Source organism: Setaria viridis, chromosome 3 (assembly GCF_005286985.2).
Source record: "Setaria viridis chromosome 3, Setaria_viridis_v4.0, whole genome shotgun sequence".
Classification (NCBI taxonomy): domain Eukaryota; kingdom Viridiplantae; phylum Streptophyta; class Magnoliopsida; order Poales; family Poaceae; genus Setaria; species Setaria viridis.
This window is the reverse complement of record NC_048265.2, coordinates 625,890-641,982: the sequence shown is the minus strand read 5'-3', so window position 1 is coordinate 641,982 and position 16,093 is coordinate 625,890. Positions and strand designations below refer to the sequence as shown.

General features: G+C 47.6%; 2 protein-coding genes across 3 annotated transcripts; one reads left to right on the top strand and one right to left on the bottom strand.

Annotated features, from left to right (window-relative positions):
* Positions 1-126: 126 nt before the first annotated feature.
* Positions 127-2,164, top strand: LOC117847054 (probable phospholipid hydroperoxide glutathione peroxidase). 2 transcript variants are annotated; one of them, XM_034728204.2, is made up of 7 exons: positions 127-352; positions 433-532; positions 759-835; positions 924-985; positions 1,530-1,648; positions 1,743-1,910; positions 1,996-2,164. In XM_034728204.2, exons 2-7 carry the CDS (start codon positions 473-475, stop codon positions 2,023-2,025), a joined length of 516 nt encoding a protein of 171 aa, XP_034584095.1. In that variant the 5' UTR covers positions 127-352; positions 433-472; the 3' UTR covers positions 2,026-2,164. The 2 variants fall into 2 exon arrangements, with proteins under 2 accessions (XP_034584095.1, XP_072148599.1); XM_072292498.1 differs by lacking the exon at positions 127-352 and having other exon boundaries at positions 374-532.
* Positions 2,165-2,252: 88 nt separating this feature from the next.
* LOC117847053 (AT-hook motif nuclear-localized protein 10) lies at positions 2,253-4,639 on the bottom strand. The gene is made up of 5 exons (XM_034728203.2): positions 4,072-4,639; positions 3,420-3,487; positions 3,152-3,319; positions 2,838-2,996; positions 2,253-2,674 (listed from the first exon to the last, which is right to left on the bottom strand). The coding sequence occupies exons 1-5, from the start codon at positions 4,637-4,639 to the stop codon at positions 2,447-2,449; spliced, it is 1,191 nt and encodes a 396-aa protein (XP_034584094.1). The 3' UTR covers positions 2,253-2,446.
* Between the last annotated feature and the right edge of the window lie 11,454 nt (positions 4,640-16,093).

Here is a 16,093-nt window from a genome sequence, read left to right as displayed (position 1 = left end):
TAATTGCTCCAGGTTTGTGCATGCAAGTGAATTGTACATGCAATTCAGCTTCATGTAAGGATAGGAGGAAGGTTATCTTTTGTCATGTTGTTGCTTGGTTGAGCATTCGACGTGCATACATTGTTGATAGGAATGGCTGTTTCTTTTAGGAAAATAATATCGTAACTGTTTCCCAGTGTATCATTGTGTGCAATTGAAATATTTGTGATTCAGAACTAGCCCATTCAAGTATCACTTTGTTCTCTCTTTTTTTGTGTGGCTGGCATTAGCGTCTATTGAAAACATCTGGACAGCAAAAAGAGAGATTTCTTAAAGGGGATCTTTTCTGAAATGCAGAGAAATTCCATGATAGGTACTTGCCAGTTGCCATAATTTTGTTCCTCTCATTCCAAGTATTATCACTTTACTTTTCTTCTACAATCCTTTCTCCAGCGCCTTATTTGTAAACATTTGAGCATTGCTTGAACCAAAGATGGGTGCGGCAGAGTCTTCTTCCAAGCTCGCTAGCTCTGTCCATGACTTCATCGTCAAGGTCTAAGACTCTTGTCTCCAATTCTTCATCCCTCGATTTCTCTCTGCGCCATCATTTTTCTTATCAAACATGTCCTGGTTTACATGTGAAACTTTGAGAGTGCATTTATTTTATTTAATGGATGCGATTGGATTAGGTATGAAGAAGAGAACAAAATTTCAAATTCTTGGTTTTCATTTTAAAGTTATGGTATTTGAAACCTTGAATTCCACAATTAACTTTGCAGGACGCAAGGGGAAATGATGTGGAGCTTAGCAGATACAAGGGGAAGGTTTTGCTTATCGTGAATGTGGCTTCCCGATGGTTTGATTTTTATAATTTCATTAGATGCTTTATCGAGTTTTTGCTTCCTTTTGTGGTGTTCTTCTTCCTGACTTTGGTACCTTTGCAGTGGTCTGACGAATTCTAACTACACCGAGTTGGGATCACTCCATAAGAAATATGGGGACAAAGGTACTTTGCATTTGCATGCGTTTTTCTGTTTCCCTCAAAGTAACAATGGAAAATAAGCATTGCTGTTGTTTTGGAGGCTTCTTAAACAGTTGAGACCTGGACTTGTTAACCGTTATTCCTTGATTAAGCATGCTGCAACGACTTTCAAAACCAAACTAAGATTTTTCTACCTTTCACTTTGGGGTACACATGGTATTTTTCCTGCTAGATGTTTGGGGCTTCCTCATTTTCTTTGTGCTCAATCAAACTATTTCTTGTTTACTTTTATACGGAGTGTAAATTCCTGTGCCCCTTGTGCTTCTGTCGAAATGGATTCTTTCACTTTTCCTCATGCTATTGTGGACGCTCAAACAATTAGAGCTGGCATTTATCTGGGGACAGAGGTTGCTGCTATCCTTTTTTCCTCATTATACTTATCATTATTTTTTTAAGAAAAAAGTTTATACCATTTCAATGTTGGCATAACTTGCTCTCAACAGTAGAGTCAAAAGCTTTGCTTTCTCTGCAAGTTCCATTTATCTTTGCCATTTTGTGCTCTGGTTAGGATTGGAGATACTGGCGTTCCCATGCAATCAGTTTGGTGGACAAGAGCCAGGTACCAATGAGCAGATTGCTGAGTTTGCCTGTACCCGTTTCAAAGCAGAGTATCCTATTTTTGGCAAGGTATATCCAATGAAGCACCTTTCTTGTCTGTGTTAGCGTCGAATCAGATAGGCATTGCTTTTTCGATCTAAATACACCCCGAGTTATCAAGCAGGTTGATGTGAATGGCAGCAATGCTGCCCCGCTGTACAAGTTCCTGAAGTCAGAGAAAGGCGGTCTGTTTGGGGAGCGCATCAAATGGAACTTCACCAAGTTTTTAGCTGATAAAGATGGGCATGTGGTGGCCAGATATGCGCCAACCAGCTCCCCGTTGAGCATTGAGGTGACGGTTTAGCACAAGTTTGCTCTTCCATGTTCATTTTCTGCACGAACACGGTGATTTCACCTGGTTGACGTCGTTTCTGCAGAATGACATCCAGAAGCTTTTGGAGGCCTAGAGCTCCGCTTTTCTTCGCTACTGGTTAATCATCATACCGTCCCGACTTCTGAGTGCCCCCATCCTATTTGTATGCTACCATATGCTACGGTGTTCGCTGCATTTGTTGACGGCGGTATAAACAATTATCACAGCCTCTACATCCAACATGCATTCGCCTTTGGCGTAGGGAGGAGAAAAATGTAATAGCAGACTGCATGACTGGGATTGGAACATCACACAAATACATGGAAGAAGGGGGATCTTCGGATTCGAATAAGCAAGAACACAACTCGCAACATTGAGCGATGCCTAGTGAATTCTATAGCAATTTACTCAAAAAAAACCGAATAAGCTATTTCGAAGTATAGTTTGGGTATTCTTGTGCAAACAGAAAATTCTCGAGAGAGAGAGAGAGAGAGCTGGAATTATCGACAAATGAGCTAGCCTCTAGATGAGTTGATATCAATGCTGGAACTTCTGGTGTCAAATATCCCGGAGGTCGGCCAGCCTCCTGTTACGGAGGGTGGCGTTAGATTTTGTTGGTTGTGCCCGGAGCTGGGCGACGCTTCTTGCCCGCCGGTGAGCGAGTCGGGGCTGAAGGCTGCCTGCTTCGCTGCTTTCTTCGACTTTGATCTCGACCCTCCCTGGTGAAAGCTCCCCAGCACCACCTGCACAGGCCAAGCCAAAAACTATAAACTCCATTCATGTCTGAACATTTAGAAAAAGCATTTGGCTTTTCTATCAACTTTTAGTTGAACTATATAACATTTGTAAGCTTCAGTAGAGTACTCGAAGAACTAGAGAGAAAGAGATGTTCTTTTGGTATGGTACCTGCACGGTACTGGCAGCTACCAGTGCTCCGCCCAAAACACCTCCAATCACATTCCTTTCGGGGCTGCAGAGCGTGACACTGAGCCCGCCGCTTTGCTGGCCCTGTGAGCCCTCAGCAAGGTTGTAAGAGCCAGTTAGGCTCAGGATCTCATAGAACCCCTGCCATCATGCACATCATGGAACGAGTTATTATAAGCTGAAAAGCATCTGGCCCCATTTAGAAAGTTCATATGAATTCCACCAAGTTTATATGAAATGCATCGTCCCAGACAAGCCTTTAAGTAGTTTCATTAGTTGCATTGCTTTGTGTTTACCTCGTAGATGGCTGGGTTCCTGTAAGGCTGCGACGTGTGAACCCTTGACATGGGGGAGGTGTCTCCGGGATGGCGGAGGTCGACCCTGGACACGGAACCCATTGCTGAGAGGACGCACACTGCCCGTGATGACTGGTTCGCAAAGGCAATGATCTTCGCGGCGACATCCTGGTGAAATCAATGGTGACACACCGCCGTCAGTATTAACCAAATCGAAGTTGGGTTCTCTTTCTTGAAACACTCAGAGAAGTGTGCATTGCCGGCATACCTCTGAAGGAGATGCCGTGATGATGTGCGGCGTGAAGCTCGTTCCAGCTGAACCAGCGAACGCATTGCCTGTAACATGAAATGGCATACACAGAAATCATGATCAGGCGACAGAATAGAAATCCTTATCTTCAGTTTCTCCCATGGTCTGTTTTATCATTGATTTCTGACCTGACTGACAAAACGTGCTTTTCAGTTGCCTGTTTCGCAGATGGCCAAGTAGGCCGAACATGTTCTGCATCCAGACAATGAGTTGACATTGGTCTGTAGCTGAGTTTGACATGGTTTTTCCAGGTGTTTCAAGTTCAGAAGACAGTAAAGAACACCGCCCTATCTATTGTTTGCAGGCTTTGGGTTATACGGTGGCACAAGGAAAAGGCAGAAAGCAAAGCCTACAAATTCTGAGACCACAGAATGATTCTCCTCTCCAACTGGTTAAAGAAATTAGGTGCGAGCAAGTATTTTCTACAATTTGCCATCACAAAACCTGACATGTTTCTACTTTCTTTGGCTACGAGATATGGCTTACATGTACTACATATCAAACCTAATAAAGGTGAAAAACATCAGAAAAAGTTTCGAACTCGTTTGGAATTATATTTCAGATTCGAAAGGGAAAAAGAAATAAAATCAGAGCAGGGTCCTATACTTACCTAGAGAGGGCGACGTCTGCTGCTTCTTCCCCGTGCCCGGCGGCCGGCCACGGCGCTTCTTCTGCGCCGGGTCCTCCATCCCCTGGCCGCCGAGCATCTCGGCTCCTGACATGGACGAGCCCATCCTCGGCGGCGCGCTGACCAGGTGCTGCTGCTGCGCGGCCGAGGCGGCGGCCTTCATGGTGCCATCGGGCCCGTACTTGCGCGGCCTCCCTCTCTTGCGCTTGACGGGCTCGGCGGGTGGCGGGGCGGGCGGCACGGTGCCTGAGGCGGAGCCGGAGACGGAGCCCATGGCGTTGTTGTGCAGCAATGGCGGCGGCGCGGTGTCCATCTGGAACTGCATGCCGGCGAGGGAGCCCCCGCCGATGGAGTTGAGGATGGCGGTGGCGCTCATGTTCATGTTGGGCATGTTGGGCATGGGGCGGATGACGGAGTGCATCCCGGCCAGCGAGGACGGGCTATGGGCGCCGCCGCCGCTGCCGAGCGCAGCCCTGTGCTGCTGCTGCTGCTGCTGCTGCTGGTAGAATGACTGGAGGTCGGACGGTGAGATGAGTTCCTTGCCATCCATGCATGGAACGAATCCTTTTTTTTCTCTGCTGCTTGCTCTGTTTCTCTCCGATCACGACCGATCGCCGGAAGAAGGCTGCGTCGTCTCCTCCGGTTTCTTCTTCCTCTGGCGGAGGTCCGTGCAGGTGCAGCCGCCGCCTTGCTGGAGATGATGAGTCGTGCAAGGCAGGAGGAGCGCGCGCGGTGCGACGGACATGGGCAGAGGATGGAAGATGGGGAGGAGAGAGAGAAAGGGAAGGAGATGAGACGATAGATCAGATGAAATGATGGGAGAGAGATAAGATGACGCGGTTGGCTCGGCTGGGCTTGGCCTACACGAGCGGAGGGGAAGGGTTTGCGGCGAGGTGGTGACGAGCGAGAGAGGCAGGGCACGAGGGCAATCGATCGGCAATGGCAAGTAGCGAGGCGTTAGCGGCGCTGTGTTTTTCAGGATGGGCGCATCGCCACCCCACCACACCCCGCGCTCGAGCCGATAAGATTTTCCGTGCGCCCGACGAAAAGATAGCGGCGCGGGGCAACGGCGCCCTGATTTCCGCCGTTGTTCGTTGCCCGCCGCCGTCGCGGTCCGTTCAGTCGCCGCCATCCGCGGGCGGTGGCCTGTCGCTGCCCGGCCAGTCGCCGATCCACGCGCCTGTCCTGACCCACGCCACAGTATGCCGACCCACCTGCCAGCGCACTCCTCACCTTCGCTGGGATTGGATTGCAGAGACTTTTCCACCACGGTCGGACTACTCTTTTGGAGAAGCAACAGGGTCGCTGGCGCGCGGGTCCGGGCCCGTGTGTCAGTGACCCATGTAGCGTGGACTCCGTGAGTCAAAACCAATGTTTTAAATAGCGAGGTTTAGTGATATCACTCTAAAACAGCTAATAGCGGAGCTAAATGAGGTTATAGCGGGATTATAGCGGCTAAGTTGTACATGAACACAACAAACGGTACCTATAGTGGATAATTAGTTGGTGTTTTTCCTTGTACTTTTGAACTATCACTATTTAAGTTATATATACTTTTTGGAAACCCGATGTCCAGAGCTCCACCTCAGCCGGACCAAAGCTGATGTCACACCAAAACTGTTTGGCGGCCACGCAGTGCAGGAAGAGGTGAGCATCGTTCTCCAAAATCCCAGCACATTGTTCACAATTCACTTCTTCTCTTGTGTGGATGTTTTTTTGATAAAGATTGGTGGTAGTATTTAGTCGGCCATCGTAGAGCAACCACGAAAAGAATTTCACCCTAGTGGGAATGCTTGTCCTTGTTCAGAACATCAACATTCGTTGAATTATGAGATAGAAGAAGAGCTAAATTTTGGCAAGATGCATGGCTGGACGGTAGAGCACCAATTGATATCGCGCCGAATCTGTACAAGTGGGTATGGAGGAAGCAACGAATAGTTAGAGAAGATTTGAAAAATTATAGTTGGACGAGAGGGCTTTGGAGAATGACATCAGTGATAGAAATGGCAGAATTTGTGCAGCTTTGGGATCTGGTTTCAGAGATTACGCTGGGGAAAGTGAGGACAAGACCAATTGAAGGTGAACTGCATAAGGGGAGTACACAGCGAAATCTACCTACAGTGCATAGTTCAATGGTTCATTCTGCACCTTCGGATCAATGGACATTCGGCGCACTCAAGCAGAGAGGAAGCACGAATTTTTTGCATGGTTGCTAGTACAAAGTAAGCTGCTCACTGCAAAGAAGCTACTAAAGAGAAATTGGCCTTGCAATGAGCAATGTGTCCTGTGTGATCAAGCTTTGGAAACCATGGACGTCCTTTTGCAAAGGAAGTTTGGGGGCACGTACAAACCTTGGAAACCATGGACGTCCTTTTGCAAAGGAAGTTTGGGGGCACGTACAAACCTGGTTAGGTGACCTGATAACAATTCTAGACTCCGGCAAAGGAATCGAGGCTTGGTGGAACTCGGAGCTTTAGGAATTGCCACAGACACATAAGAAGGGTGAAGGCTGCCCTCATGATGTACACGGCGTGGAATTTGTGGAAAGAGAGGAACATGAGGATTTTTGAAGGAAAATGTGTTCAACCTCTACAAGTGCTCAGGTTTATCAAGGATGAGATGGCGCTTCGGGTGCAGGCAACTGGCCGGCACGTGTATCTTAGTTTCTATGATTAGTCTGTCTAGTGTTTATTTTGAGTATGAGATCATTTTAATTTATGTAATATTGCATATGTAATTCCGGATATGCTCCTTCTTATATGATATGGCAGCACTCCTGCTAAGTTTTTTCAAAAAAAAAAAAAGAATGCTTGTCTTCCAAATCAACGGTGAGGCAGTAGAGCAACCACGAAAAGAAATTCACCGCGGTTCGCTAGATCTTTGCTAATTGGATGATCTTGAATGCTATCCACCGATATATTAATAAACTTGTCGCTTTTAGGCGGTGTCTTTGGGGTTGAGGGTTTCCTGGCCTTCACCCCTGTACTATACCCGAGCAAAAAAAAAACATCAATAAACTTAACACTATCGGTACAACACGCGTGAGTCTAATTGCAATGTTGGCTGCAAGGATATGTAAGTACGGCACATGGGTTAGGTCATGGAATGTAGAAAATCATCGCTGCAAAGCTATGCAATTACCTACCAAGGATAAGTAATAAGTGATGGTATGGTGTTCAAAAAGAAGGGAAAAAAAATCCCCACACTCCAAACAAAGCTTAAAGCCATGTGTCAAGCATGCTGAGTGGTGACTGCTGCGGGTAGATCAGTCTTCATCATTCATGCATCAGTACTGCAGCAAATATATAGGTCGCGATAGGGTGATGAGCATGAGCACGATAAGATTATGAAACAATCTCATGTACCGATCGATCAATTCGCCATGCCCTTCAATACGAGCATATGGCCTATCACTTTCGCCCCCCCTCCACAAACCTGCTGCCATTTATTAGCTCACTTAATCCTTTTTTCGATCTGTTGGGTCCAGCTTTGCACGTACTGGCAGCAGCAACTAGCTCTCGCGGTCTGTGTAGCTAGTGTGTTCCAAAGCTGATACTATTATAGAGAAGGAAGTCGGGTGATGAATTGCAACCTGTTTTTTTTTTTTACGGTCTGTTTCCCATGCCAATGAGTGCTTGAGATCGAGTACCTATGGCATTCCGACGGCTAACCAAGTCATCACTCCAATGATGACGCAAGGATGGATTATCTCTCTGGTTGAGCGGTCATGGCAGGCGGCCGGTTCACTGTGCTTGTACGCTGTGATCCATTCCCGTCAGGCCACCACACGTACACACACGACGTCGCAATTGCGACCCATCGATCGATCAGAGGCCACGACGGAGGACGTTATCTCTGCTGCGTCCGATCGACCAGAGGGTTGGCTACTGTGCTACTCCTAGCTAGGACTAGCTAGTCTCATCAACTGCGGCGGCCGGCCATGACATGCCTCTCCCTGTCTGCTGCCAGCAACGTCAAGCAAGAAAAATATCCCGGGCGAGGGCAAGCAAAGAAGATATATTCCCCTCCCAATAATACTATTCCAAGTGGCGTCCCTTTCCGATGAGGTCGCAGCCAGCGGCAGATCATCTCGTGCAGGCACCGCACCGCCCGGCCCGGGTACGAGTGGCTGCCGCGCCTTGGCCGCCACTTGCCCAATCATGCTCGCCGCTAGCTCATGGTTGTCATGGCGACGGACGCGGCGGGCGGCGACACCTCGCTCGACATGCCGCAAGTTGTGGCCGGCCGGGTGTGGGGCCTGGCGGGCAGTGGACAGACGGTGGTGGGCGCGGCAGGCGGCGCTGTCGTGGGAAACCTTTAGGCGCAAATGGCTGTCCCGTCCGGCGATCAACATGTTGGTTGTCTAGCTGTTGCTCCATTTCTAGCTGGGATGGGATGGACAGGGAACGAACGCCCTGCGTGCCAAGGAACCAACAGGACCGGCCTGCCCTCGCCCTTGTACTACTGCCTTCTTCTCCATGCATTACGACTTGCAGCCAAATGTTTCAGGAGGATTGTATTTTGCATATGTGCCACTTGCAACCTAGTAGCTCGTAGCACAAACTAGTACAAAGTCCACTGCAGGCCTCCTCCCTGTGTGCTATCTTGTACCGATTGACCGGTACAAGACTGAACAAATGTCCAAAGTCAGACGCTCCAGGAAGATGCAGTACATACTTCCAATTAAAATGTCCACTTTGCTCTTCGTTCACTTTATCCATGGCGCAATATTTAGCCACTTGTTCCAAACTAATTCAACAACTTATGATTTTTTTTATGTTTTATTTCTTGCTGTGGAAACTGCATTTGTTAGTTTTAAATTTCAAAACAAAGATAGTATAACAAAGAAACTCATCAAGGGATGATGATGCACACGTAGTCATTCAACACACCACAAATTAAAGAAACAAACGCCCAATCACAAACTCCACCACGCCTGTCGAAGATTTCTTTTCTCTCCTTTTGTTTTTGTTTAAAGATTTCCATTCCTGTACACTCCAAAAAGACAGCATGCATGATGCACTTTTGCGGGTGCAATTTTCCTACTTTCGTATTGTTTTGAAATTGCTGAAAATCTCTTTCGTGGCTTTCCGGAAGCTGGGCCTTCTTCTTCCGCGTTGACCGTATATATATATAAAAAAAAAGCGTGGTCAATTGATTTAATTTTGTGCCTAGCAGAGGCAACAAGCTGGTCTGTTTAGGTGTGATTTGATGATAGCTAGGATGCAGGTAGCGGCGACAAGTGGCAGGCCGGGTCTGCGTCGTCGGGAGGGAACGGCGGTCGGGCTTTGGTTGGGTTTCCTGTCTATCCAGTGGAGCAGGGTGTAGTGTAGCCATGCCATGCAGAAGAGAAAGCTATCGCGTTCCTTGCGAGTGTGTGGAATGGATAAGTGCGGCCACACGCTGACAGGATAAGGCCGCCCGGCCGGAAGATACCAACCAACAGCGACCGCCGCTCCCCTGCTACCCTCCGCGGCTTTGCCAATTTGCTTGCTCCCTCTGCTTCTGTACAAGCGCCTGCAACCTGCATGCACGCTCTCAGGATCATCAGGCTCCCTTCCTTCCCTTTGATCACCTGATGATCATCAATCATCATGATGCCCGATCCGATGCCGATGCGCATCCATCGATCTGCACTCGACCCCGATCTGGGTGCCTGGCTGCGCCGCTCCCTCTCCTCTCCATCGACATCCCACTCTGCTCCGCAACTTGACGGCAACCAAGAAAGCTACGGCTGCGTGCCGCCGGGTTCGCACTTCACTTCAGCAGACTTCAGCGCCGCCGCACTGCATTCACTTCACCATGCATGGTCGAATCCAATAAAGAACCTGTTTAGGGTTTAGATCGCTGAAATTTCCATTTTTCAATCGGCTCACACTTTCTACTTCTTGAAAGTTCCAGATTTCCTTCTTCCTTTTTATAGAGGAAGGAAAACGAGGTGCACTTTTTTTCTATCCTTATTATTACCCCCCCTAGAGAGAGAAAGAAGAAAAGGCGAGGGGCAAAAAAGTTCAGGCTCATCAAAAAGAAAAGAAAAATGAGGCGCAGGCTGGGCCTGAGCGATCACCGTCACGGCTTGTGCCAGCCCATCAAAAAGAAAAGAAAAATGAGTAGAAGGGAACTGTGTGTTTGCGTGCCAGCCGAGGCTCACGCTGGCCTGTTCCGAGTGTAAGCAAAGGAGGCCCTTCAGGGCCCAACAAGAATGAGTGTAGTAAACAGGGCGAACGATTTTGTGAAACTGGACTAGGCCACATATCTTGGGCCGCGTACATGGGCTAGATTGGACACATACATGTACGCACACTTATTCTTATAAATACACACGTAGCACGAGCACATCCGAGAGATCGAATCAGTATTAAAGATTGACGAAATAACCATAGGTGTCCTGCTAATAGGCATGTCACCTCCACTGATAGAATAGCACCGATTAAATCTTATAACAATCAAACAAAATGTGAGTGTTCTTGCCGAGTCGATTGATTCAAATTCGGGTGGATAGCATCTACCGCAACAAAGCTTAACAGCTGAGTTAGGTTCAATTTGTACATTCGCCTCGTGATCTATGAGAATTCTCGCCGAGTATCATCCGTAGTTTTCTACTTTGTGGGGCCTGGGGCGCATGTGTTCTAGAAGAACACATTCATTCCAAGCACAACAAGGGTTTCAAGAAGAATAAACGTACAGAGAGAATTAAAGGACATATAGAGCGAGCTAGGGGGCGATGTATATCTATCAAGCAAAAGCAAACTAAAGACGAAACGACAAGATATTTGAGCACTGCGTATTCATCAATTAATCGGTTACTATACGCACAGTCGAGTCTGCAGCTGGAACCCTGCATTCCGGTTTGGCTTGTTTGATACAGCTAGCATGCATGTACAGAAAAAAGTGGCAGCCAGACATGAATTATATTGAGGCGTGCAGAGTCTTGTGTACTCGTATCAGCTAGTAGACGGCCGGGGGAGCCAACAGCTAGCTTCTCCCTCCCACACCACACAACTTACCCTCTTGTCGCCGCTTGCCTGCTCAATTCTGTCATCTCCACATCATGCGCACCGCTAGCTATTCATACCTACCTGGCTACCTACAGTACAGGTAACTCCGCCTCCAGCTGGTAATTACTGTACTTGCATTGATCACCAATTTAGTTATATGCACTTGATCAAAAGAAAAACAAAGTTGATGTATAGGTAAAAATGGGCATGCAATTCACTACAACCAATCTACCACTCCATATCATGACTGTAGAAAGCTTGCTAACTAACTGGACACTTGTATGAAGTATGCACTTTGATTCTACTACTCTTCTCCACGGTTCCACCACACATAGAATGATTATGTTGTATATAATAAATACATGAAATGATCATCCGCGTGGCACTAGATAGGTAATTTACTTTTGTCTTAGAGCTAGTATCGTACATCCCATCGATCAGAAACGATCTGTGCTATATACTGTATGCGTATATACTAGTGTACGTATGACAGTGCCTGTCTGAGGAATAAGTTTGGCATATATTTTGACAAAGGAGAAAGGACACAGAGAAGAGATGGTATCGTCGATCCAAGGAAGACGATGACCATGCTGGAGAGGAGAGAAGGGTGCAGGCATATTCAATCCTCGTAAATGCAACCTGTCTGGGCTTTGCATCTTTTACCCTAACTGGCGAAGGGAAAGAAAGAGCTAGCCGGCCCCCCACTAGCTACCACCACTTACCTCTTTCTCTGGACAAATTACTAAATTATATATACTGCACATATTAAACATGCATGTTAGTGAATAATTAATATTAGGTTCAAAAGGCACTTGTTGCATAGTATATTCAGCGACCACTCTTTAATTTACAATGTATACTACTTCATGTTGAGTTGTCCTTTATGTTTAATTTTTTCCCTGATTCGTTCAAAATCTCTCTTTATACTACTTCAAAATTGTAGGTCGTGTATGGTCTACATATACATGCATGTTCTGAAAGAGAGAGAGAGAGAGATAGCGAATTTCAGGGGCATATATGCAATGAGTTGCGGGATGCCAAATGAGCGAAAGGGAATAGATGATGATCATCAGTAGCTAGCTAGCCCACCAAGAAAAGGGCCGGGGGAAAAGAAGATGCGAATTGCCAACATGCATGCTGCTTAAGATTTTTCGTGCAAAGTTCATGCAAATAAAACCGATTCTCCACGTTTCTTCCTCCCCCTATCGTTTGCTTTCCGTTTATCACCACACGCACTTCGTTATCATCGGATCCACTAGTGCAAATAAATTAAGTTTGAACAACAAGGATCGGACCGGAGCTTGCAAGTTGCAAAGGAAATTGTGTTCTTCCTGCCGGTCCTCCCAAATTTTCCCAAACAAGCAGTTCTCTTCACTCAAGGCTACGGATGCACATCTATCTATATCATGATTCATTTTATAACCAAGCAGAAATGAAGAAGCGAGAGCAGCCCACATGCGAGGAAAATTGCTTCGAATTTCATAATCAATTAGAAATGAAGAACAAGTAGCAGGGCGACAAAACGTTGCAATCAAATTTAAATGAGAAATCACTCTCTCCCCTTTGTCGTCTAATCATATCTGTGTATGATCATACTACTAACCCAGAATGAATACTTACCTCATCACCAGATTAAAGCACCAGTATGCCCTGGATCATACCGGAGATCAACGAGAAGACCATACAGCTTCAATTCAATTGGCGGTCGTCGTCCTTGGTATAATCGAAGGCCTTGCTGACCCCTGCCGGCGGACGGCGGTGAGCAGTGTCTAGTTCTCCAAATTTGAGTCCATGCACATGTATACCTGGCTCGTCGATCGAGGAGGTTCCGGCGGCGGCGCGGAGACCGAGGGAGTACGTGCGGAGGCGCAAGTGGAAAATTCCAAAGGGATTGCACTGATCCTGTCCTCGCGCGCAGCTAGGCCTAGCCACATGCACGTGCTTGCATGCCGGCGAGCGGCTGCGGCGGAAGGTGAGATCAATGCGATCCCTTTGGAGTCCTCCACGAGCTTCCTGGATGAAGAAGAACTGAAGAAGCCTGATAGGCAGGCAGCTAATCACTGACCGAGAATTGTCCATCGATATTGCTGATGGATCGATCATGGCCATACATGCATGCTTTGTGATATATGCAGCATCCATGATGGATTGGTGGTAGCTAGGCCTAGGCTAGGTAGGGGGAGGAGAGGGCAGGGGGTTTATAACGCCATGGATTGGATTGGATTGGATTGGATGGGGAGGGAAGAGGGAGAGGAAGAGCAAGAGGTAGACGAAGGGGATGGAGGCTGGTGCTGCAGCAGGTGAAAGAAGCTACAGGGCAGCTGGGCAGGCAGGAGTTGGGCGATGGCTGTTGCTTTGCAGCAGCTACCTAGCTATAGGCAGGCAGCGCCCCTCTCACGCTTTGGACGTGAGATGGGCCTGGGGGACAGGCCGGGCCCGCCACGGAGATGCTGGTGGCCCGAGCCCCCCGACCGGGGAAATGACGAGGCTGTCCTCGCGTGCCCGATCCAAGCCAACACTGCCCACGATACCATTGCAGCCAAACTGAAGTGGTGTCCTCTCTCTCCTAAATTAAAACGGTTGTACTACATGCTTTGGTATGGCCAATTGCCCATGCATCCAGTCTTCGCCCACAGCGAAATGCCTGTTGTTGGTTAGATCATTATTAGTATTACTGGTAGGTTAATCCAATAATACAAATATATATTTTATTAATTGCTTTGGTATGTTTGTAGCAGCAGATAGCCATGCATGATATTGCTTGCTGCTTGATGTTGATGACTGATGAGTGAGTGAATCAGCAGCAGCAGCAGCAGCACAGCAGGAGGGGATGCACGTACGTGCCGGCACACTGCACTGCATACCTACCTACCTCCACACGGGCCGGCCAGCCCATAATTTCTGGATATCACTCAACCTAGCTACCTGAATATATCCTGCCTGAGGCGGCGCATCGGCTGGAACGAACTTGACATCGATGCATGGATCGCATTGCCCAGCTGCCCGCTCTCTCTTGTTTGAGCACGTACACATTAACTGCGTGCACATGGCCATGGCCGATCGCACGGAGCAAGCAGGACCAGCAGCTGCCCCTGCAGGAACAAGAACCAAGCACTAGCAGTTGCGCCATCGCCGTCCGTCCAAGGCCTCCCTCCAACTCTCCAAGCGCACGCGCGCATGCATGCATGCACCCACCATGCAAATGCTACCCATTCGGCATTCAATCAATCGACTGTTTACTACTCCAGGCCGCCTAATCATGCATCGTTCCATCCATAATACAATGCTAGCTTCCCATCCTAATCATTGGTTATCATTGCATTGCTCAGCTAACTGCATGCATGGCCAACTAATCATAAAAACACCCTCTAGCTAGTTTACATTCACACCATTATATCACTCTTCTGTTTCTGGAGTGCGAGTAACAGCAACGGCTTGTGAATGGTTAATTAGGATCTTTTTAAGGGGAAATGTCACGGTTGTTTGGCATTTGCATTTCCCAGTTTTTTAGAGCAAATAAATCGTCGCTCTGTCTCTGGGTAATAATAAAGGACCTCTTTTTCTAAAAAAAATATGCCCGGGGGAGGGCACCTTGGTCATTTCAGGTCTGCTGACACGACATATATGGGGTATATATTCCTAAAAAAAACATATATGGGGTATGCAGCATGCTTGTCCAAAGAAAAAGAGATGGGAAAGCATGCAAATGGTGTATGTGGGAGGGTTGCTGTCTCCACGAATTCAATCGGATTTCCCTCCGCCCGTGCTACAACAGCCTATACACAACAAGAGAGAAAGAGAGAGAGAGAGAGAGGATCGGACAACAACAAGCTGCCTGCGCACAGCCACAGAATGAAAACAACGTATGCTCTTCAACCATGCATTTCTGTTTCATCATCGCAAAAGAAAAGAAAAGAAAAGGCACTGCACGCGGAGGTAGATATTTGGGAGCAGACTAACGGTGGCAAGCGTACGACCACGGGGACGAGCTCTCACCTTTGTTCCATCTGCAGCAGATGACATGCATCTTTCCTGTAGCTCCAATTTCCGACGTCAGCTACCTGTTGTACTACGTACGATGGACGGCCGCAGGCACTCAGCATCGTCATCCACTAATGATTCCTTCTTGCTGCCACCTGCACAGCCAATATTACCCAACCAACGATCGTTAATTGGAGCGATCTATTGCATTTCACACACAGGAATTATATTGAAATTCTCTGAAAGAGTCTGAAGCTAAGACCACTGATCATATCGATCGATGATGTGGTGGTGGTAGTTGTAACCTCCTCCCTAAAACGTCCAATTTGAACGGCCGTGATCTCGATATATCTTGTGGATTATTCACCTTCACATCAGTCATTAGCTGCAAAACAAGAGGTGAGAAAGGTGGCACGAAATGAATCTGTGTGGTCCGTCCACTGTCAACCGGGCATGTCGGCTTGCGCAATGACGAGTTGCCTGTTGGGGATCTGGATCTGGATTGTAAACGTCACCCTTGCACGCCGCTTTAGAGAATTCAACCATCACAATGATAATCAAAATGATCTTCACCTCGCTAAAAGCTAACACTCTCATTTCCTTTTCTTACCTTCGTCACCTCGCCTGCGAGGGTGCGGGGAAATTATTTTGATCGTGTCCGCAAGTTCTCGCGCTGGAGGGAGCGAAGCGAAGGTATTCGGCAAACTTGGCGGGGCGAGGCGAAGGTTGTGAGCACATTCAATGTCCGAAATTCAAGGCCCATTCAAGATCACTTGGGCGAAGGTCTGGAAGATTAGGGTCACGTTGTGAACGTGACCCTGGTGGCATGAATAGCGGGACTCAATTAGGGTGTACAAATCGAATTAGGACTCTTTCTTTACCAAAATGTACGGTATATTCTTAGAATGTAGTGGTTGAGTGAGGGCAAATTCAATATGTAAAAATCAGTTGGCCTCCCTAGAAAAGGGGAGGTACCCCCACTGTACAAGGGTTCACATTTTTGGATAAATACAAGCCTTAAGAGT

Coding starts and splice junctions, on each gene's coding strand:
- LOC117847054 (XM_034728204.2), top strand. CDS start 473: ATGGGTGCGGCAGAGTCTTCTTCCAAGCTCGCTAGCTCTGTCCATGAC. Junction 986..1,529: donor TAAGAAATATGGGGACAAAG/GTACTTTGCATT, acceptor TGCTCTGGTTAG/GATTGGAGATACTGGCGTTC. Junction 1,911..1,995: donor GCTCCCCGTTGAGCATTGAG/GTGACGGTTTAG, acceptor TCGTTTCTGCAG/AATGACATCCAGAAGCTTTT.
- LOC117847053 (XM_034728203.2), bottom strand. CDS start 4,639: ATGGATGGCAAGGAACTCATCTCACCGTCCGACCTCCAGTCATTCTAC. Junction 3,320..3,419: donor TCACGGCATCTCCTTCAGAG/GTATGCCGGCAA, acceptor TGATTTCACCAG/GATGTCGCCGCGAAGATCAT. Junction 2,997..3,151: donor GGAACCCAGCCATCTACGAG/GTAAACACAAAG, acceptor GCATGATGGCAG/GGGTTCTATGAGATCCTGAG.